Source organism: Lipotes vexillifer, unplaced genomic scaffold (genome assembly GCF_000442215.2).
Source record: "Lipotes vexillifer unplaced genomic scaffold, Lipotes_vexillifer_v1.1 scaffold858, whole genome shotgun sequence".
Classification (NCBI taxonomy): Eukaryota; Metazoa; Chordata; class Mammalia; order Artiodactyla; family Lipotidae; genus Lipotes; species Lipotes vexillifer.
Window position 1 is genome coordinate 84054 of NW_006788467.1, and position 23248 is coordinate 107301.

Consider the following 23248-nt stretch of genomic DNA (forward strand, 5'->3'; position numbering starts at 1 on the left):
CGGGCCTCTCACTGTGTGGCCTCTCCCGTTGCGGAGCACAGGCTCCGGACGCGCAGGCCCAGCGGCCATGGCTCCGGGCCCCAGCCGCTCCGCGGCATGTGGGATCTTCCCGGACCGGGCCTTGCATCGGCAGGCGGACTCTCAACCACTGCGCCACCAGAGAAGCCCTGGTTCAACTTTTTATGGAACAGGGTCTAGGCTCACTTGCAATTAAATGCTTTTGAAGGTGACATTTGAGGGAATTAGGATTTTGAGTTCTTTCCATTTCCTGGCCACTGAGTCATTCTTGGGGAAGTCATGATGTTATACATTTCCTTAGAAGTATAAATCACAAAACAACAGTTCCTTGACCTCAGCAGTTTATAATTTATATGAGTCATAAATAAAAGCAACGTTAAATAAAACTAAACTGTTTGATGGAGGTGATGTGAATACAGTGTTGGCAAATGGAAAGTTCTGTTTAGGTAGAATCATTTGTCTCCTAGCAGGCAAAGCACTACAGGAGAAGAATGTAGCTTTTTCCAGAAGTCTTAGTATCAAGGCAGCAAACATTTGTTGAGTGAGTACTCTATACACGGCTGTATGTTTGAACCTTAGGGACAAGACCTTCAAGCAAGGAGTAATAACTGCTTTACAACAGTACCTACACGGTTTATGGGAACACAGAGAAAGGGTGTCCAGGAAGGGAGCACAGAGGAGGTGACGCTGAAGAATGAGAGCAAGTTTGCAGGGCAGTCAAGAGGAGAGGCCACCGCTAACAGGTCACCCGGTGGTGCAAGACTGCAGTGACTGGAGAACTTCGGATAATTAGATGTGACATGCAGAGGAGGTATGGGTAGAGGAAAGGAAGCAATGAAGGGGGTCCTCAGACCAGTTCCTGGGAGGCTTTGAAATGTGGAGTTGCAGAAGTGGATTAAATGCAAACAGTGAACCTCACGGGAGGAGGGGTTCTGTACAAGTGAAAAATAACAGCACTGAGACAGCGGCAGCGGGGACACTAGGAGACCACCCACTGGCTTCCCTCCCTCCCTCATCAGAATTTGTGCCTGGTAGGACGCAGGATGGTCATAGTGAGCGGGCTTTACTAGAGCCAGGATCACAGTGAGCTGCCTTCAAGGTTGGCAGAATTGAATGGGAGAGTTACGTGTGTCGGTGAAAAAAATACCGTCTGGGGAGTTGGAGGATGGCCGTCCACAGGAGGAATGATGACCTGAGGGCCTTGCCTTTGGGTCAGAGCCAAGGATGGCAGGAACCCGCGACACGGTGGGTTGACTGACCTCAAGAGCTAGAATGTACTCTGAGGTTGGGTTTTCCAGTGCTGTGCCAGTGGGGGCTTTGGAGGTCTCTGGGCACTGCTTGGCATGCCAGAGTACGTCTTGGTAGAGCATGGACACCAAACTTCTTAAGAGATTCTTCTCAGAAGACTCCAACTTCCTGGGGAAACTAACAGCTGGCCTCACCCTCTGGAAAGATCAAGGCTCTGAGTGGGGACATTTGGCTTCTGGCCTTGGGAGGTTTTCTTGAGGGGGGACAGTGGGGACAGTGTTATGCAAGTTTTGCAATAACAAACTCTCAGAGGATCCTTCCCATACAACAGGAAGACTTCCGTTTCTATCACTGTAGCTAATAGAATGGGCATTTAATTGTCAGGACAACAATAGTGCTTATCTTATCCCTTTTGCTAATTCTTGGTAAATTGCTCTGTCTGATTTGATTTTTTTTTTTTCTTTTTAATCCTGGCCCCTCTCTCTCTTTCAGAACCAGACTATCAGGTGTACCTGAATGCTTCTAAGGTCCCTGAGTTCTCAGACGACCTCACCGAGCTGGAATGCCGGATAGTGGATGTGGAGAGCACCGAGGCGAGTGTCCGTTTCACGGTGTCCTGGTACTACAGGGTGAACCGGCGCAGCGATGACGTGGTGGCCAGCGAGCTCCTCGCAGTCATGAACGGGGACTGGACGCTGAAGTATGGAGAGAGGAGCAAGCAACGGGCCCAGGACGGAGACTTCATTTTTTCTAAGGAGCGTACAGACACGTTCAATTTCCGAATCCAAAGGACTACAGAGGAAGACAGGGGCAGTTATTACTGTGTTGTGTCTGCCTGGACCAAACAGCGTAACAACAGCTGGGTGAGGAGCAAGGACGTCTTCTCCAAACCTGTCAGCATATTTTGGGCATCAGAAGGTAGGCACTTCCTTCTTGTTCATGAACATTTTTGTTTTGTTTTGGCTTAAGTCATCCCACTGGGCATTTTCAGATGCACAGTCACTCTGCAGGTTTCCATTTATACTAGGGATCCAAGAAATTCACACTCCAGTGACTGTGCCTCTTATCCTCAGCACGAACCCCTTTACGATGATGACGTTGAGAAGGGTAAGTCCAACAAGAGGGCTGGGGCTTGGTCGGTGGTAGGAGATCATCTTGCAGGAGCTCACAGGGTGCCTGGGGTATGCCATCGACACTATGGTCCCGCTGGGTGATCTGAAGCCAAACTTCGCACACGCCTTTGAGAGTGTATCCAGGTCCATGAGTTCCTGCTGGATGCAGGCACATTTCAGATGCCCCAGAATGAGCGGGCAGCCCCAGGCCACTGCACCTGCCCCGGAGCGGTCAGCCACTCATTCAGAGAGAGTGTTGCTGGGGAGAGCTGACAAGAACTTAAGGGAAACAGTTTCTTTCAAAGATGTGTATCCTCCCGAATGCTCAGAGCCCTGTGTGCCTTGGGATGTCAGACTTGTCGAGTCTTTTATCCCTGGTCTTTTATCCCTGGTCTAGTCCGTCACTGCAGGAAGGCCAGGCCTCCCGGGTCCTCCTTCGTGCCCCGGATGTGAAGCACCGTACAGCCCACCACATGCTTCTGTCGCCTCATTGCCATGCCTCTGAAATCCCCAAACCCCAAACAGGGCCCTCTAGAGCTTGGCAAAATCTCCTGCTTCCTGACCTTATCTCTGAATAGTCCTATCTCTTCCTCACAGTAAACATGACCCACCTCGCTCTCCCCAAGGACACCATTTCCCCTGGAGCCTTCCTGAGTGGTGGTGTTTTCTTCCCACAGTGTAACCGGGCCTAGATGAGTCAGGTGCCCTCCTCGTCCCTCACTGCAGCCTCCAGGCTCTTTTCCCTCCTCCCTAAAAACATCCAACTTCAGATCTCCTGTCATCAGATCATTCCACCTCCTCTCATTGCCGTCACCTGTCAACTCCTGGGTCCTCCTCACGCATACTTTGAAGATGCTCAGTTTTGTCTCGCAGCCACTCTCCAGTTTTCCTCCTGTCTTGATTGTTTAACTATCCACATGGGCGCTGGGTCACATTTGGCTGCACGTTGGAATCACCTGAGGAGCTTTAAAAAAATACTGATGCTTGAGTCCCACAAGAGGTTCTGTCTTAATTGGCCTGAGGTTCCGTGTAATCTGGGCATTGGAATCGTCAGATGCTCCCAAGGTGGTTCCCAGGTGCATCTAAGGTTGAGAAACCTTTCATTCTCAGTCCCTTGTCCTCCTTTCTAGTCATTATGACCTCTGTCCTATTTGGTTATTCACTCCCAAGCTCACACCCTGCACTAGACATCTCACTTCTGATAGCCAAAGGATTTGATTTGTTTGTCCTCAGTGTCTCTATTTTCTTTCTATTCTCTAATCTGCTCTAATCTGGCTTTTGCCCCAGCTGTTAAGATGACTAGTGATTGACATATTGCAAAGTCCAGTTGTTAATCATCTTACTTGACTTAGCAGAACTTAACACAGCTGATCATTCCCTCTTCTTGGAAATACTTTGGTTTTTCCTTGGCTTGTGGGACACTCTACGCTCTGGGCTTTTCTCCAGCCTCGTAAGTCTTCTTCTCAGCCTCCTTTGCTGATTTCTGTTCATTTTCCTGATCCTCGGACATTAGATGCCTGAGTACATAGTCCTTGTACTTTTCTTTTTGTTTAACCTTTAGTGATCTCTTCTAATCTCACAAATTTAAACTCCAAGAAAGAATGTGAATGGCTCAGTGGAACCTCAGGTATCAGTGGTTCTGGAGAGACCCCGTAACATACATGTCCTCCTGATAGGTTTGGTGGAACAACTATTCCCAAAATAACCCCAACATAAAAATTTTGTTTGGTACCAGATGGGTTACAGAATTATCTCATTAAAGGATAAAAGAGTTGTGTTTAATTCATTCACCATCCGTTCAACAAATATTTAAGTACCTTCCAAGTGCCTGACACAGAGCTATTATAATACAGATGAATTCTAATGTGTATATGTTTAGGGATTATTTTTTTTTTGACAGAGAGGCAGGGAGTCACACACTTTAAGTTAGTAGCCCTGGACACTGGTTCAAAATGTTAAAATAGCATCTCTGTGGAAATGACTGGATCTACAAGTGTAAGCTCCAGTCACTTTAGTAATAATCTGTTTTATAATGTTACCATCATATGATGAAACAGAGAGAACCCATTGTTCCCTTGCTCTGCTCTTCCAAGCAGGCTGGTTAAGCTAAGTGTACTTTCCCTGCACCCAGTGGAGCCTCAGAGGGGAGAGGCAAATGGCATTGCCCAGAGCCCTGTCTTCCCCAGTTCACTAGAAGCGAGTTCTCCCTCACATCCTTGGGGGCACCAGCAGCTTCCCAAATCCTCGCTCTGGGTGAAACTTCTCAAGGACTTGAAAATCCTTAAAAACAAATTCTCACCCATCCATCCCCTGTTCCCTCACACCCATTAAATCGAATCAGACTACTCTGCCTCTTCCAGCGTGGTGGATTTCAGCCTGCTTACTGACACACGTGATTTCTTTTCTGAGTTTCCAGATTTTCTTAAACGCTACTGTGCGGCAATTTGCAAATAAATTCCTATTTCCCTGACATTGTGCTTTCAGATGCATATCCATTTACCTAAAAATCCTGTTAGAAATCATGTCTTTCTGGTACTTCATTGCAGATTCCGTGCTTGTGGTGAAGGCAAGGCAGCCCAAGCCTTTCTTTGCTGCCGGAAATACATTTGAGATGACTTGCAAAGTGTCTTCCAAAAATATTAAATCGCCACGCTACTCAGTTCTCATCATGGCTGAGAAGCCTGTTGGGGACCTCTCCAGTCCTAACGAAACCAAGTACATCATCTCCCTGGACCAGGATTCTGTGGTGAAGCTGGAGAACTGGACAGATGCATCGCGGGTGGATGGAGTTGTGTTAGAGAAAGTGCAGGAAGATGAATTTCGCTATCGAATGTACCAGACTCAGGTCTCGGATGCAGGGCTGTACCGCTGCATGGTGACAGCCTGGTCTCCTGTTAGGGGCAGCCTGTGGCGAGAAGCAGCAACCAGTCTCTCCAATCCTATTGAGATAGACTTCCAAACCTCAGGTGAGCAGGGAACCCTGTTGAATCCTAGACTGAGCTGGAAGGGACCCTAGGGTTTTGATCCAATGGCTTCATGTTTTTAAACAATTTTATTGAAATATAATTCACATGCCATACAATTTATCCATTTAAATATATAGTTCAGTGGTTTTCAGTATATACACAGAGTTGTGCAACCATCACCACAGTTAATTGTAGAACATTTTCATTACAACCAATAGAAACCTGCACCCTTAGCTGACACCCTTTAGCTCCCCAACCTCCTACCCCCTGGCAACCACTAATCTCCTGTCTGTCTCTATAAACTTGCATATTCTGGACATTTCATGTAAATGGAATGTAATATGTAACCTTTGTGTCTGGCTTTTCTCACTTTATTTTTTATTTTTTTTAACATGTTTATTGGAGTATAACTGCTTTACAATGGTGTGTTAGTTTCTCCTTTATAACAAAGTGAATCAGCTATACATATACATATATCCCCATATCCCCTCCCTCTTGCGTCTCCCTCCCACCCTCCCTATCCCACCCCTCTAGGTGGTCACAAAGCACCGAGCTGATCTCCCTGTGCCATGCAGCTGCTTCCCACTAGCTAGCTATTTTACATTTGGTAGTGTATATATGTCCATGCCACTCTCTCACTTCATCCCAGCTCTCCCTTCCCCCTCCCCGTGTCCTAGAGTCCATTCTCTACGTCTCCGTCTTTATTCCTGACCTGTCCCTAGGTTATTTTTTTTAGATTCCATATGTATGTGTTAGCATATGGTATTTCTTTTACTCCTTCTGACTTACTTCACTCTGTATGATAGTCTCTAGGTCCATCCACCTCACTACAAATAACTCAGTTTCATTTCTTTTTATGGCTGAGTCATAATCCATTGTATATATGTGCCACGTCGTCTTTATCCATTCATCTGTCGATGGACATTTAGGTTGCTTCCATGTCCTGGCTATTGTATTTAGAGCTGCAGTGAACATTGTGGTACATGACTCTTTTTGAATTATGGTTTTCTCAGGGTGTATGCCGAGTAGAGGGATTGCTGGGTCGTATGGTAGTTCTATTTTTAGGTTTTTTTTTTTACGGTATGCGGGCCTCTCACCGCTGTGGCCTCTCCCGTTGCGGAGCACAGGCTCCAGACGCGCAGGCTCAGTGGCCATGGCTCACGGGCCCAGTCGCTCCGCGGCATGTGGGATCTTCCCGGACCGGGGCACGAACCCGTGTCCTCTGGATCGGCAGGCGGACTCTCAACCACTGCGCCACCAGGGAAGCCCTATTTTTAGTTTTTTAAGGAACCTCCATAGTGTTCTCCGTAGTGGCTGTATCAATTTACATTCCCACCAACGGTGCAGGAGGGTTCCCTTTTCTCCACACCCTCTCCAGCATTTATTGTTTTTAGATGTTTTGATGTTGGCCACACTGACCGGTGTGAGGTGATACCTCATTGTAGTTTTGATTTGCATTTCTCTAATGATTAGTGATGTTGAGCATCCTTTCATATGTTTGTTGGCAATCTGTATATCTTCTTTGGAGAAATGTCTATTTAGGTCTTCTGTCCATTTTTTGATTGGGTTGTTTGTTTTTTAGATGTTGAGCTGCATGAGCTGCTTGTAAATTTTGGAGATTAATCCTTTGTCAGTTGCTTCCTTTGCAAATATTTTCTCCCATTCTGAGGGTTGTCTTTTGGTCTTGTTTATGTTTTCCTTTGCTGTGCAAAAGCTTTGAAGTTTCATTAGGTCCAATTTGTTTATTTTTGTTTTTATTTCCATTTCTCTAGGAGGTGGGTCAAAAAGGATCATGCTGTGATTTATGTCAAAGAGTGTTCTGCCTATGTTTTCCTCTAAGGGTTTGATAGTTTCTGGCCTTACATTTAGTGTTTAATCCATTTTGAGTTTATTTTTGTGTATGGTGTTAGGGAGTGTTCTAATTTCATTCTTTAATATGTAGCTGTCCAGTTTCCCAGCACCACTTATTGAAGAGGCTGTCTTTTCTCCATTGTATATTCTTGCCTGCTTTATCAAAAATAAGGTGACCAGGGCTTCCCTGGTGGCGCAGTGGTTGAGAGTCCGCCTGCCGATGCAGGGGACACGGGTTTGTGCCCCAGTCCGGGAAGATCCCACATGCCGCGGAGCAGCTGGGCCCGTGAGCCATGGCCTCTGAGCCTGTGCATGTGGAGCCTGTGCTCTGCAACGGGAGAGGCCACAACAGTGAGAGGCCCGCGTACCGCAAAAAAAAAAAAATAATAAGGTGACCATATGTGCGTGGGTTTACCTCTGGGCTTTCTATCCTGTTCTGTTGATCTATATTTCTGGTTTTGTGCCAGTACCATATTGTCTTGATTACTGTAGCTTTGTCGTATAGTCTGAAGTCTGGGAGCCTGATTCCTCCAGCTCTGTTTTTCTTTCTCAACATTGCTTTGGCTATTCGGGGTCTTTTGTGTTTCTGTACAAATTGTGAAATTTTTTGTTGTAGTTCTGTGAAAAATGCCATTGGTAGTTTGATAGGGATTGCATTGAATCTGTAGATTGCTTTGGGTAGTATAGTCATTTTCACAATGTTGATTCTTCCGATCCAAGAACATGGTGTATCTCTCCATGTGTTTGTATCATCTTTAATTTCTTTCGTCAGTGTCTTATAGTTTTCTGCATATAGGTCTTTTGTCTCCTTAGGTAAGTTTATTCCTAGGTATTTTATTCATTTTGTTGCAGTGGTAAATGAGAGTGTTTCCTTAATCTCTCTTTCAGATTTTTCATCATTAATGTATAGGAATGCAAGAGATTTCTGTGCATTAATTTTGTATCCTGCTACTTTACCAAATTCATTGATTAGCTCTAGTAGTTTTCTTGTAGCATCTTTAGGATTCTCTATGTATAGTATCATGTCATCTGCAAACAGTGACAGCTTTACTTCTTCTTTTCCGATTTGGATTCCATTTATTTCTTTTTCTTCTCTGATTGTTGTGGCTAAAACTTCCAAAACTATGCTGAATAATAGGGGTGAGAGTGGAGATAGCCTCATCCACCAGAGGGCAGACAGCAGAAGCAAGAAGAACTACAATCCTGCAGCCTGTGGAACAAAAACCACATTCACAGAAAGATAGACAAGATGAAAAGGCAGAGTGCTATGTACCAGATGAAGGAACAAGATAAATCCCCAGAAAAACAACTAAATGAAGTGGAGAAAAAGAAAAAGAATTCAGAATAATGATAGTGAAGCTGATGCAGTACCTCGGAAAAAGAATGGAGGCAGAGATCGAGAAGGTGCAAGAAATGTTTAACAAAGACCTAGAAGAATTAAAGAACAAACAAACAGAGATGAACAATACAAAAACTGAAATGAAAACTACACTAGAAGGAATCAATAGCAGAATAACTGAGGCAGAAGAACGGATAAATGACCTGGAAGACAGAATGGTGGAATTCACTGCTGTGCAACAGAATAAAGAAAAAAGAATGGAAGGAAATGTAGACAGCCTAAGAGACCTCTGGAACAACATTAAACACAGCAACATTCGCATTATAGGGGTCCCAGAAGGAGAAGAGAGAGAGAAAGGACCAAGAAAATATTTGAAGAGATTATAGTCGAAAAGTTCCCTAACATGGGAAAGGAAATAGCCACCCAAGTCCAGCAAGCACAGAGAGTCCCATACAGGATAAACCCAAGGAGAAACATGCCAAGACACATAGTAATCAAACTGGCAAAAACTAAAGACAAAGAAAAAGTATTGAAAGCAGCAAGGGAAAAACGACAAATAACATACAAGGGAACTCCCATAAGGTTAACAGCTGATTTCTCAGCAGAAACTCTACAAACCAGAAGGGAGTGGCATGACATATTTAAAGTGATGAAAGGGAAGAACCTACAACCAAGATTACTCTAGGCAGCAAGGATCTCATTCAGATTCGATGGAGAAATCAAAAGCTTTACAGACAAGCAAAAGCTAAGAGAATTCAGCACCACCAAACCAGCTCTACAACAAATGCTAAAGGAACTTCTCTAAGTGGGAAACACAAGAGAAGTAAAAGACCTACAAAAACAAACCCATAACAATTAAGAAAATGGGAATAGGAACATACATATCGATAATTACCTTAAATATGAATGGTTAAATGCTCCAACCAAAAGACAGAGGCTCGCTGAATGGATACAGAAACAAGACCCATATATATACTGTCTACAAGAGGCCCACTTCAGACCTAGGGACACATTCAGACTGAAAGTGAGGGGATGGAAAAAGATATTTCATGTAAATGGAAATCAAAAGAAAGCTGGAGTAGCAACACTCATATCAGATAAAATAGACTTCAAAATAAAGAATGTTACAAGAGATAAGGAAGGATACTACATAATGATCAAGGTATCAATCCAAGAAGATATAGCATTATAAATATATACGCTCCCAACATAGGAGTACCTCAGTACACAAGGCAACTGCTAACAGCTATAAAAGGGAAATTGACAGTAACACAATAATAGTGGGGGACTTTAATACCTCACTTACACCAATGGACAGATCAGACGAAATGAAAATAAATAAGGAAACAGAAACTTTAAATGACACAATAGACCAGATTTAGTTGATATTTATAGGACATTCCATCCCAAAACAGCAGATTACACTTTGTTCTCAAGTGCACATGGAACATTCTCCAGGATAGATCACATCTTGGGTCACAAATCAAGCCTCAGTAAATTTAAGAAAATTGAAATCGTATCAAGCATCTTTTCAGACCACAATGCTATGAGATTAGAAATCAGTTACAGGGAAAAAAATGTAAAAAACACAAACACATGGAAGCTAAACAGTGCGTTACTAAATAAGCAAGAGATCACTGAAGAAATCAAAGAGAAAATCACAAAATACTTAGAGACAAATGACAATGAAAACACGACAATCCAAAACCTATGGGATGCAGCAAAAGCGGTTCTAAGAGAGAAGTTTATAACAATACAAGCCTACATCAAGAAACAAGAAAAATTTCAGATAGTGGTGAGAGTGGACAACCTTGTCTTGTTCCTGATCTTAGAGGAAATGGTTTCAACTTTTCACCATTGAGAGCGATGTTAGCTGTGGGTTTCTCATATATGGCCTTTATTATGTTGAGGTAAGTTCCCTCTGTGCCAACTCACTGGAGGGTTTTTTTATCATAAATGGGTGTTGAATTTTGTCAAAAGCTTTTTCTGCATCTATTGAGATGATCATATGGTTTTCCTCCTTCAGTTTGTTACTATGGTTTATCACATTGATTGATTTGCGTATATTGAAGAAACCTTGCATTCCTGGGATAAACCTAACTTGATCATGGTGTATGATCCTTTTAATGTGCTGTTGGATTCTGTTTGCTAGTATTTTGTTGAGGATTTTTGCATCTGTGTTCATCAGTGATATTGGCCTGTAGTTTTCTTTCTCTGTGACGTCTTTGTCTGGTTTTGGTATCAGGGTGATGGTGGTCTCGTAGAATGAGTTTGGGAGTGTTCCTCCCTCTGCTATATTTTGGAAGAGTTTGAAAAGGGTAGATGTTAGCTCTTCTCTAAATGTTTGATAGAATTCGCCTGTGAAGCCATCTGGTCCTGGGCTTTTATTTGTTGGAAGATTTTTTTTTTTTTTTTTTGCAGTACGCGGGCCTCTCACTGTTGTGGCCTCTCCCATTGTGGAGTACAGGCTCCAGACGCACAGGCTCAGCGGCCATGGCTCATGGGCCCAGCCGCTCCGCGGCATGTGAGATCCTCCCGGACCGGGGAACAAACCCATGTCCCCTGCATTGGCAGGCGGACTCTCAACCACTGCGCCACCAGCGAAGCCCTTGTTGGAAGATTTTTAATCACAGTTTCAACTTCAGTGCTTGTGATTGGTCTATTTATATTTTCTATTTCTCCCTGGTTCAGTCTGGGAAGGTTGTGCTTTTCTAAGAATTTGTCCCTTTCTTCCAGGTTGTCCATTTTATTGGCATATAGTTGTTTGTAGTAATCTCTCATGATCCTTTGTATTTCTGCAGTGTGAGTTGTTACTTCTCCTTTTTCATTTCTAATTCTATTGATTTGAGTTTTCTCCCTTTTTTTCTTGATAAGTCTGACTAATGGTTTATCAATTTTGTTTATCTTCTCAAAGAACCAGCTTTTAGTTTTATTGATCTTTGCTATCATTTCCTTCATTTCTTTTTCATTTATTTCTGATCTGATCTTTATGATTTCTTTCCTTCTGCTAACTTTGGGTTTTTTGTTTTTTGTGTTTTTTTTTGTGGTACGCGGGCCTCTCACTGTTGTGGCCTCTCCTGCTGTGGAGCACAGGCTCTGGACGCGCAGGCTCAGTGGCCATGGCTCATGGGCCTAGCTGCTCGGCGGCATGTGGGATCTTCCTGGACCGGGGCACGATCCTGTGTCCCCCACATCGACAGGTGTACTCTCAACAACTGCGCCACCAGGGAAGCCCGGGGTTTTTTTGTTCTTCTTTCTCTAATTGCTTCAGGTGTAAGGTTAGATTGTTTATTTGAGATGTTTCTTGTTTCTTGAGGTAGGATTGTATTGCTGTAAACTTCCCTCTTAGAACTGCTTTTGCTGCATCCCATCGTTTTTCACTTTAGCATGATGTTTTCAAGAGTCATCCATGTTGCCACATGTATCAATACTTCATTCTTTTTTTAAATTTATTTTTAATTTTTTGTTATATATATGCATATGTATATATACATATATTTTTTAATGTTAGAGAGTTGCAGCCTTTTATTTAGTACCTAGAGAATGCCAGTAATTTAACACAATGTCTTGATAAATGTTGCTCACAGCGTTTTAAAAAGAACAAAAATAAATGTAGTTTCTGTGTCATCTTTGACATGTTGTAAATTCACAATGCTAGCTGTTTTTTTAAGCAGCAGTGTGAGGGAAAAAGCACTGTAAAATGCAGTCCTGGATTTGGTGTTACATGAAAAATGTAGTACAATGAAAACTTTTAATGTCAAAGGGAACAGTGCTTTAAAGAAAACATATATGAAATAAATGAGGTATAAACTCCATAATGTAGTCAGAAAAAGAAAATATAATTATTTGAATATTGGGGACCTTTTCTTTCAGTTGCAGCTTTTAAGTTTTAAAGTACCTGCGAATCAAATTTACATGTAACTTTTACTTAATGCCATTTTTGTCTTGAGCAGTGCAAAAAAAAAATGCCAGTAAATATCATATTTTCTATATCAGAAAATAAGTTTAGGAATCCCAAAGTGCTTGGGATGTGTTGGCAAGACAATTTTGTTTTCTTTTTTTTTTGGTGGCTATAGCAAACTGTGCTCTCTCTGCATAAACCTATGTAACTCACAACTACAAATACTACTTACTGTTTTTTAAGAAAATCAAACACCAGAAAACCACATATCCCCTTCTTTTTGTACTGTAGCATTTAATGCAAAATAAATTCTTCAAACACCAAAAAACCACATATCCCCTTCTTTTTGTACTGTAGCATTTAACGCAAAATAAATTCTCATTAGCACATCATTTTTATGACTGAATAATATTCCATTGTGTGGATATACCACATTTTATTTATCCTTTCATCAGCTAATGGACATTTGAGTGTTTCCAGTTCTTGACTATTATGAGTAATGCTGCTATGAACATTTGTGTACAAGTTTTTGTGTGAACATACTACCCTCATTTTTTAAAATAGATCAGCTGACACACACCTATATCAAATCCTTCAAGGAACATGGTGGATGGAGTATAAAGATAAAAAGGAATTGAGCCTCCAGAGGGGTTAAATGACTTGCCAAGAGTGGAAGATTCAAAGCTAAGACCCAAGTCTTATCCAGCCTGTGGCTTTCACTCTTTGAGGTCCCTAGGACTGAAGGTGATGGGTACTGCTCTTGGCCCAACTTATCAGAGCAGTATTTCCATACAGGGGATGAGTATCCCAACCTTATGGGCTATGCTTCACCTTGCTTTTGGACTAGAAAAAGATTTCCAATTAGTCCAGTCTCCAGAGCTGTGGTGGTATGGGTGAGTATATCTGTCAACCTGGTTTTTTAAGAATAACTATTAGTTGTGTTCACCTATGGGAGGGTTAATTAAAATGAGCATTTTGGTGTCCATTCTGAATGATTTTATCTTTGGTAAGTAAAATGTTTTAATGCTATAAGGTGGAAAGTTCCACTTTTTTTAAAAATAGCATAGCATACATACATATTCTGAAATGGAAATGTTTATCTGTGAAATTCATTAACCTCCTTTGACAAATCTGTGTGTGTATCTGTGTTTCAGCAGGTAGATGATTTAAAAGTTTTTGATTCCCAATCTTATTTAGAATATCAAAGTGAAGGATCATCACTTTTGAGTTTAATACTGAATGTTTTCACTAAATGTGCCTTGGGTTCCAGTTAGAAGTTTCTGAATATGTAAATTCATACTCACCTGTAAAGATTCAGGTATTAACTGATCAGTACAATGAATTCAAGAGATTTGTTGAATTTAATTATTACCGTTTATATTAAAGGTAAAGTATACCTTAGTAAAGTTTGTTTTCTATTAATATTATTTTGTATTATTATCACTTTTTATAGTGTATAATGAAATAATGTGGCATCTAATAATCTCTTAATGTGTAGATTAATAGAGTAAATATTGATTTAAACCCTTAGATTTGGAAAGAGCAGAGGAAACACACACTTCTTTTGTTGTGTATCTGCTTGTTTGTTTTCTAATAATAGCTTTATTGAGATATGGTTAACATACCATAAAATTCACCCATTTAAAGTGTCAATTCAGTGGTTTTTAGTATATTCACAGATATATATTGTATAACCATCAGTAGTATCTAATTCTAGAACTTTTTAATCACTCCAGAAAGCAAATTCTGTACTTGTTAGTAGTCACTCCCTCTACTCTCTATTCCTAGCCCCTGGCAACCACTAATTTCCTTTGTATCTTTATAGATTTGCCTTTTTGGACATTTCATATTATTTGAAGCATATACGTGGGCTTTTGTGACTGGCTTCTTTTGCTTAGCAAAATGTTTTCAAGGTCCATCACATTATATCGTGTATCAATCCTTCATTCCTTTTTATGGCTGAATAATATTCCATTGTGAGGATATACCACATTTTGTTTAGCTGTTCATCAGTTGATGGACCTTTAGATTATTTCCACCTTTTGGCAATTATGAATAATAATATTCTGACATAAACATTAGCGTACAAGTTTTTGTGTGGGCATAAGTTTTCATTTCTCACCTAGGAGTGATGCTGGATCATATGGTAACTCTCTTTAATTCTTTGAGGAACTGCAAAATTGTTTTCCAAACCAGCTGCACCATTTTACATTCCCACCAGCAGTGTGTAAGGGTTCCAATTTCTCCACATTCTCACTAGTTATTATTTTCCATCATTTTTATTATAGCCAACCTAGTGGATGTGAAGTAGTATTTCATTGTGGTTTGAATTTGCATTTCCTTAATGACTGTTGATGTTTAGCAGCTTTTCATATAGTTATTGGTCATATGTGTATCCTCTCTGGAGAAATGTCTATTCAAACCATTCGCCCATTTTTAAATTGATTTGTCTTTTTATTGTTGGCTAGTAGAGCTTTTCATAGTTTGAATACAAAAGTCCCTTAACAACATATGTGATTTGAAAATACCTTCTCCTACTCTGTAGTCTTTTTACTTTCTTAATTGTGTCCTTTGAAGCACCCAAGTTTTTAATTTTGATGAAGTCCAATTTATCTATTTTTTCTTTTTGTTGCTTGTGTTTTTCGTGTCACATCTAAGAAAACATTGCCTAACCCAACGTTGTGAAGATTTACACCTATGGTTTCCTTTAAGAGTTTTACAGTTTTAGCTCTTACATTTAGGGCTATGATCCATTTTGAGTTAATTTTTGTGTGTGGTATGAGGAAGGGATTCAGCTTTATTCTTTTGCATGGGAATACCTAGTTGTCCTGGCACCATTTATTGAAAAGTCTGTTCTTTCCCCCATTGACTTGTCTTGGTACACTTGTCAAAAATCATTTAACCATGAATATAAGGGTTTATTTCTGGACTCTCAGTTCTATTCTGTTGATACTTATGTCTTTTCCTATACCAGAACCACATTGTTAAATTGCTGTAGCTTTCTAGCAAGTTTTGAAATCAGTGTGAGCCTGCCAGCTTTGTTCTTTTTCAAAATTGTTTTGGCTATTCTGGGTCCCTTGCATTTCCAGATGAATTTTACGATCAGTTCATTAATTTCTGCAGAAAAGACAGCTGGGACCTTGATAGGGATTGTGTCGAATCTGTAGATCAGTTTGGAGAGTATTACTATTTAACAATATTGTTTTCTAATCCATGAGCATGAGATGTCTTTCCATTTATTTGGATCTTTTTAAATTGCTGTCAGTGGTGTTTGTAGTTTTCAATGTACAGATGTTGAACTTCTGTCATTAAATTTATCCTAGGTATATTATTCTTTTTGATGCTATCATAAATTAATTGCTTTCCTAATTTCCTTTTCAATTTGTTCATTGCAAGTGTATAGAGACACAATCGACTTTTATAAATTGGTCTTGTATCCTCCAGCCTTGCTGCACTTGTTTATTAGTTCTAATAGTTTTTTTTGTTGTTGACTACTTAGGCTTTTTTTTTTTATGATATCATTTATATGTGGAATCTAAAAAATAATACAAATGAATCTATATATAAAGCAGAAACAGACTCACAGACATAGAAAACAAACTTATGTTTACCAAAGAGGAAAGGGAGAGGGGGAGGGATAAATTAGGAGTATACAATTAATAGATACAAACTATTTATGCTATACATAAAATAGATAAGCAACAATGATTTATTATATAGCATAGGGAACTATATTTAATATCTTGTAATAACCTATAATGGAAAATAATCTGAAGAAAACATATATAACTGAATCACTTTGTTGTACACCTGAAACTCACAATATTGTGAATCAACTATACTTCAATTTAAAAAAATGCGAAAAAAAAAATTAACAAGGAGTAAGTACCAGTATTCTTCCATAATCTAATAGGCTGCTTTGTGTAGAAACTTCTAGGTATAAGAAAATTGAAACTGAAGTCATTCTTTTAAGTCTTAGAAATGGAATATAAGTGTTTGTCCTTAGCTTTGAAGAGCAGTATAAAACTATGTCCCTGAAAATGGCTTAGTAATAAGATTTATTCATTCAGTTATTCATTCATTCATTCACATTTTAAATTCAACAAATAGTTATTTGGGACATTCTATGTGTGTAATACCATACTAGGGGATGCGGAGGATACAAAGATGTATAAAACAAGATGTCATTCCTCGCAGAGTTTACAATCCAGTTGGGAAAATAAAATTTGTGCACAATTAACTAGACTGCAATGTAATATATGACCTAAGGAAATTTTTTCAATTTGATACAACCAACTTCACTGAGCACTTGTGTTCCTATGTTTTACTAGGTCCTAAGAATACAAATATGAATACAACACTTGTAATACAGAAAAAGTCTTGGATTCAAGTTGGTCTTTATAAGGAATGACTGTGTAGCACTTAGAGCTTGAGGAAGAAGCAAGTTTCTTATCATCAGAGGCGTGTTTCATAGGCTGGTGGTGACATTTGGGGAATACAGACAGAAGGACTTAAAACACAAGCTGATTGGTCACAGTATTTGACCATTACATTCTTTCCAATCTTTAGACTTTAGAATTTTGTGCTTCTTTCAAAGGTAGACAGGTGTTTCAGAAATTCTCAAGTCATCACGTGTCTGCTCCAGATTTAGATGGAGTCTTCCTCCTATAGTGGAGTTGAAACATTTCTTTAGAAGTACTAGTGCTTGTGGGGTTTTTTTAATATAAATTTATTTATTTATTTTTGGCTGCATTGGGTCTTTGTTGCTACACACAGGCTTTCTCTAGTTGCGGTGCGCAGGGGCTACTCTTCGTTGCGGTGTGAGGGTTTCTCATTGTGGTGGCTTCCCTTGTTGTGGAGCACAGGCTCTAGGCTCATGGGCTTCAGTAGTTGTGGCTCATGGGCTCTAGAGTGCAGGCTCAGTAGTTGTGGCGCACGGGCATAGTTGCTCCGTGGCATATGGGATCTTCCGGACCAGGGCTCAAACCCGTGTGCCCTGCATTGGCAGGCGGATTCTTAACCACTGTGCCACCAGGGAAGTCCCCTAATCAGTGTTTTTAAACATAGTGAGTCTCTTCAGCCCAGAGGACACTGTTTGTGTGGTCTTTTTTTTTTTTTTTAATTAGAAGTAATTGTATTCTTTTTTTTTTTTTTTTACAATGGTGTGTTAGTTTCTGCTTTATAACAAAATGAATCAATTATACATATACATATGTTCCCATATCTCTTCCCTCTTGCATCTCCCTCCCTCCCACCCTCCCTACCCCACCCCTCTACGTGGTCACAAAGCACCGAGTTGATCTTCCTGTGCTATGCAGCTGCTTCCCACTAGCTAGCTATTTTACGTTTGGTTGTGTATATATGTCCATGCCACTGTCTCACTTTGTCACAGCTTACCCTTCCCCGTCTCCATATCCTCAAGTCCATTCTCTAGTAGGTCTGTGTCTTTATTCCCATCTTACCCCTAGGTTCTTCATGACATTTTCTTTTTTTCTTAGATTCCATATATATGTGTTAGCATACAGTATTTGTCTTTCTCCTTCTGACTTACTTCACTCTGTATGACAGACTCTAGGTCCATCCACCTCACTACAATTTCATTTCTTTTTATGGCTGAGTAATATTCCATTGTATATATGTGCCACATCTTTATCCATTCATCCGATGATGGACACTAAGGTTGTTTCCATCTCCTGGCTATTGTAAATAGACCTGCAGTGAACATTTTGGTACATGACTCTTTTTGAATTATGGTTTTCTCAGGGTATATGCCTAGTAGTGGGATTGCTGGGTCATATGGTAGTTCTATTTGTAGTTTTTTAAGGAACCTCCATACTGTTCTCCATAGTGGCTGTACCAATTCACATTCCCACCAGCAGTGCAAGAGTGTTCCCTTTTCTCCACACCCTCTCCAGCATTTATTGTTTCTAGATTTTTAAAAAATTATTTATTTATTTATTTATGGCTGTGTTGGGTCTTCATTTCTGTGCGAGGGCTTTCTCTAGTTGCGGCAAGTGGGGGCCACTCTTCATCGCGGTGCACAGGCCTCTCACTATCGCGGCCTCTCTTGTTGTGGAGCACAGGCTCCAGACGCGCAAGCTCAGTAATTGTGGCTCATGGGCCTAGTTGCTCCGCAGCATGTGAGATCTTGCCAGACGAGGGCTCGAACCCGTGTCCCCTGCATTGGCAGGCAGATTCTCAACCACTGCGCCACCAGGGAAGCCCCTGTTTCTAGATTTTTTGATGATGGCCATTCTGACCGGTGTGAGGTGATACCTCATTGTAGTTTTGATTTGCATTTCTCTAATGATTAATGATGTTGAGCATTCTTTCATGTGTTTGTTGGCAGTCTGTATATCTTCTTTGGAAAAATGTCTATTTAGGTCTTCTGCCCATTTTTGGATTGGGTTGTTTGTTTTTTTGTTATTGAGCTGCATGAGCTGCTTGTAAATTTTGGAGATTAATCCTTTGTCAGTTGCTTCCTTTGCAAATATTTTCTCCCATTCTGAGGGTTGTCTTTTGGTCTTGTTTATGGTTTCCTTTGCTGTACAAAAGCTTTGAAGTTTCATTAGGTTCCATTTGTTTATTTTTGTTTCTATTTCCATTTCTCTAGGAGGTGGGTCAAAAAGGATCTTGCTGTGATTTCTGTCAAAGAGTGTTCTGCCTATGTTTTCCTCTAAGAGTTTGATGGTTCCTGCCCTTACATTTAGGTCTTTAATCCATTTTGAGCTTATATTTGTGTATGGTGTTAGGGAGTGTTCTAATCTCATACTTTTACATGTACCTGTCCAGTTTTCCCAGCACCACTTATTGAAGAGGCTGTCCTTTCTCCACTGTACATTCCTGCCTCCTTTATCAAAGATAAGGTGACCATATGTGCATGGGTTTATCACTGGGCTTTCTATCCTGTTCCATTGATCTATATTTCTGTTTTTGTGCCAGTACCATACTGTCTTGATTACTGTAGTTTGTAGTATAGTCTGAAGTCAGGGAGCCTGATTCCTCCAGCTCCGTTTTTCATTCTCAAGATTGCTTTGGCTATTCGGGGTCTTTTGTGTTTCCATACAAATTGTGAAATTTTTTGTTCTAGTTCTGTGAAAAATGCTAGTGGTAGTTTGATAGGGATTGCATTGAATGTGTAGATTGCTTTGGGTAGTATAGTCATTTTCACAATGTTGATTCTTCCAATCCAAGAACATGGTATATCTCTCCATCTATTTGTATCATCTTTAATTTCTTTCATCATTGTCTTATAATTTTCTGCATACAGGTCTTTTGTCTCCTTGTGTTTTCTGCATACAGGTCTTTTGTCTCCGTATTCCTAGATATTTTATTCTTTTTGTTGCACTGGTAAATGGGAGTGTTTTCTTATTTCACTTTCAGATTTTTCATCATTAGTGTATAGGAATGCCAGAGGTTTCTGTGCATTAATTTTGTATCCTGCTACTTTACCAGATTCATTGATTAGCTCTAGTAGTTGTCTGGTAGCATCTTTAGGATTCTCTATGTATAGTATCATGTCATCTGCAAACAGTGACAGCTTTACTTCTTCTTTTCCAATTTGGATTCCTTTTATTTCCTTTTCTTCTCTGATTGCTGTGGCTAAAACTTCCAAAACTATGTTGAATAAGAGTGGTGAGAGTGGGCAACCTTGTCTTTTTCCTGATCTTAGTGGAAATGCTTTCAGTTTTTCACCATTGAGGATGATGTTGGCTGATGGTTTGTCATATATGGCCTTTATTATGTTGAGGAAATTTCCCTCTATGCCTACTTTCTGGAGGGTTTTTATCATAAATGGGTGTTGAATTTTGTTGAAAGCTTTCTCTGTGTCTATTGAGATGACCATATGGTTTTTCTCCTTCAATTTGTTAATATGGTGTATCACATTGATTGATTTGCATATATTGAAGAATCCTTGCATTCCTGGAATAAACCCCACTTGATCATGATGTATGATCCTCTTAATATGCTGTTGGATTCTGTTTGCTAGTATTTTGTTGAGGAGTTTTGCGTCTATGTTCATCAGTGTTATTGGCCTGTAGTTTTCTTTCTTTGTGACATCCTTGTCTGGTTTTGGTATCAGGGTGATGGTGGTCTCGTAGAATGAGTTTGGGAGTGTTCCTCCCTCTGCTATATTTTGGAAGAGTTTGAGAAGAATAGGTGTTAGCTCTTCTCTAAATGTTTGATAGAATTCGCCTGTGAAGCCATCTGGTCCTGGGCTTTTGTTTGTTGGAAGATTTTTAATCACAGTTTCAATTTCAGTGTTTGTGATTGGTCTGTTCATATTTTCTATTTCTTCCTGATTCAGTCTTGGCAGTTTGTGCATTTCTAAGAATTTGTCCATTTCTTCCAGGTTGTCCATTTTATTGGCATAGAGTTGCTTGTAGTAATCTCTCATGATCCTTTGTATTTGTGCAGTGTCAGTTGTTACTTCTCCTTTTTCATTTCTAATTCTATTGATTTGAGTCTTCTCCCTTTTTTTCTTGATGAGTCTGGCTAATGGTTTATCAATTTTGTTTATCTTCTCAAAGAACCAGCTTTTAGTTTTATTGATCTTTGCTATCGTTTCCTTCATTTCTTTTTCATTTATTTCTGATCTGATCTTTATGATTTCTTTCCTTCTGCTAACTGTGGGGTTTTTTTGTTCTTCTTTGTCTAATTGCTTTAGGTGCAAGTTTTGGTTGTTTATTCGAGATGTTTCCTGTTTCTTAAGGTAGGATTGTATTGCTATAAACTTCCCTCTTAGAACTGCTTTTGCTGCATCCCATAGGTTTTGGGTTGTCGTGTCTCCATTGTCATTTGTTTCTTGGTATTTTTTCATTTCCTCTTTGATTTCTTCAGTGATCACTTCGTTATTAAGTAGTGTATTGTTTAGTCTCCATGTGTTTGTATTTTTACAGATCTTTTCCTATATGTAATTGATATCTAGTCTCATAGCGTTGTGGTTGGAAAAGATACTTGATACAATATCAATTTTCTTAAATTTACCAAGGCTTGATTTGTGACCCGAGATATGATCTATCCTGGAGAATGTTCCATGAGCACTTGAAAAAAATGTGTGTTCTGTTGTTTTTGGATGGAATGGCCTATAAATATCAACTAAGTCCATCTTGTTTAATGTATCATTTAAAGCTTGTGTTTCCTTATTTTCATTTTGGATGATCTGTCCATTGGTGAAAGTGGGGTGTTAAAGTCCCTTCTATGATTGTGTTACTGTCGATTTTCCCTTTTATGGCTGTTAGTATTTGCTTTATGTATTGAGGTGCTCCTATGTTGGGTGCATAAATATTTACAATTGTTATATCTTCTTGGATCAATCCCTTGATCATTATGTAGTGTCCTTCTTTGTCTCTTCTAATAGTCTTTATTTTAAAGTCTATTTTGTCAGATATGAGAATTGCTACTCCAGCTTTCTTTTGGTTTCCATTTGCATGGAATATCTTTTTCCATCCCCTCACTTTCAGTCTGTATGTGTCTCTAGGTCTGAAGTGGGTCTCTTGTAGACAGCATATATATGTGTTTTGTTTTTATATCCATTCAGCCGATCTGTGTCTTTTGGTGTGAGCATTTAATCCATTTACATTTAAGGTAGTTATCGATATGTATGTTCCCATTCCCATTTTCTAAAGTGTTTTGGGTTTGTTATTGTAGGTCTTTTCCTTCTCTTGTGTTTCTTGCCTAGAGAAGATCCTTTAGCATTTGTTGTAAAGCTGGTTTGGTGGTGCTGAACTCTCTCAGCTTTTGTTTGTCTGTAAAGCTTTGGATTTCTCTATCAAATCTGAATGAGATCCTTGCTGGGTAGAGTAATCTTGGTTGTAGGTTTTTCTCCTTCATCACTTTAAATATGTCCTGCCACTCCCTTCTAGCTTGCAAAGTGTCTGCTGAAAGATCAGCTGTTAACTTTATGGGGATTGCCTTGTGTGTTATTTGTTGTTTTTCCCTTGCTGCTTTTAATATGTTTTCTTTGTATTTAATTTTTGATATGTTGATTAATATGGGTCTTGGCGTGTTTCTCCTTGGATTTATCCTGTATGGGACTCTCTGTGCTTCCTGGACTTGATTAACTGTTTCCTTTCCCATATTAGGGAAGTTTTCAACTATAATCTCTTCAAATATTTTCTCAGTCCCTTTCTTTTTCTCTTCTTCTTCTGGAACCCCTATAATTCAAATGTTGGTGCGTTTAATGTTGTCCCAGAGGTCTCTGAGACTGTCCTCAGTTCTCTTCATTCTGTTTTCTTTATTCTGCTCTGCAGTAGTTATTTCCACTATTTTATCTTCCAGGTCACTTATTCGTTCTTCTGCCTCAGTTATTCTGCTATTGATCCCTTCTAGAGTATTTTTAATTTCATTTATTGTGTTGTTCATCGTTGCTTGTTTGATCTTTAGTTCTTCTAGGTCCTTGTTAAATGTTTCTTGCATTTTCTCTCTTCTATTTCCAATATTTTGGATCATCTTTACTATCATTATTATGAATTCTTTTTCAGGTAGACTGCCTACTTCCTCTTCATTAGTTAGGTCTGGTGGGTTTTTATCTTGCTCCTTCATCTGCTGTGTTTCTCTGTCTTCTCATTTTGCTTATCTTACTGTGTTTGGGGTCTCCTCTTCGCAGGCTGCAGGTTCGTAGTTCCCGTTGTTTTTGGTGTCTGTCCCCAGTGGCTAAAGTTGGTTCAGTGGGTTGTGTAGGCTTCCTGGTAGAGGGGACTAGTGCCTGTCTTCTGATGGATGAGGCTGGATCTTATCTTTCTTGTGGGCAGGTCCACTTCTGGTGGTGTGTTTTGGGGTGTCTGTGGACTTATTATGATTTTAGGCAGCC

At 39.9% G+C, this 23248-nt stretch overlaps 1 protein-coding gene across 1 annotated transcript in view; it reads left to right on the forward strand.

Moving 5' to 3' along the window:
• PTGFRN (prostaglandin F2 receptor inhibitor) overlaps positions 1-23248 on the forward strand; it is a 90097-nt gene that overhangs the window by 54106 nt on the left and 12743 nt on the right. Inside the window, exons 6-7 of the mRNA XM_007461629.1 lie at positions 1759-2184; positions 4925-5344. Coding sequence (XP_007461691.1) covers positions 1759-2184; positions 4925-5344 — 846 coding nt within the window. The remainder of the gene's footprint in view (positions 1-1758; positions 2185-4924; positions 5345-23248) is intronic.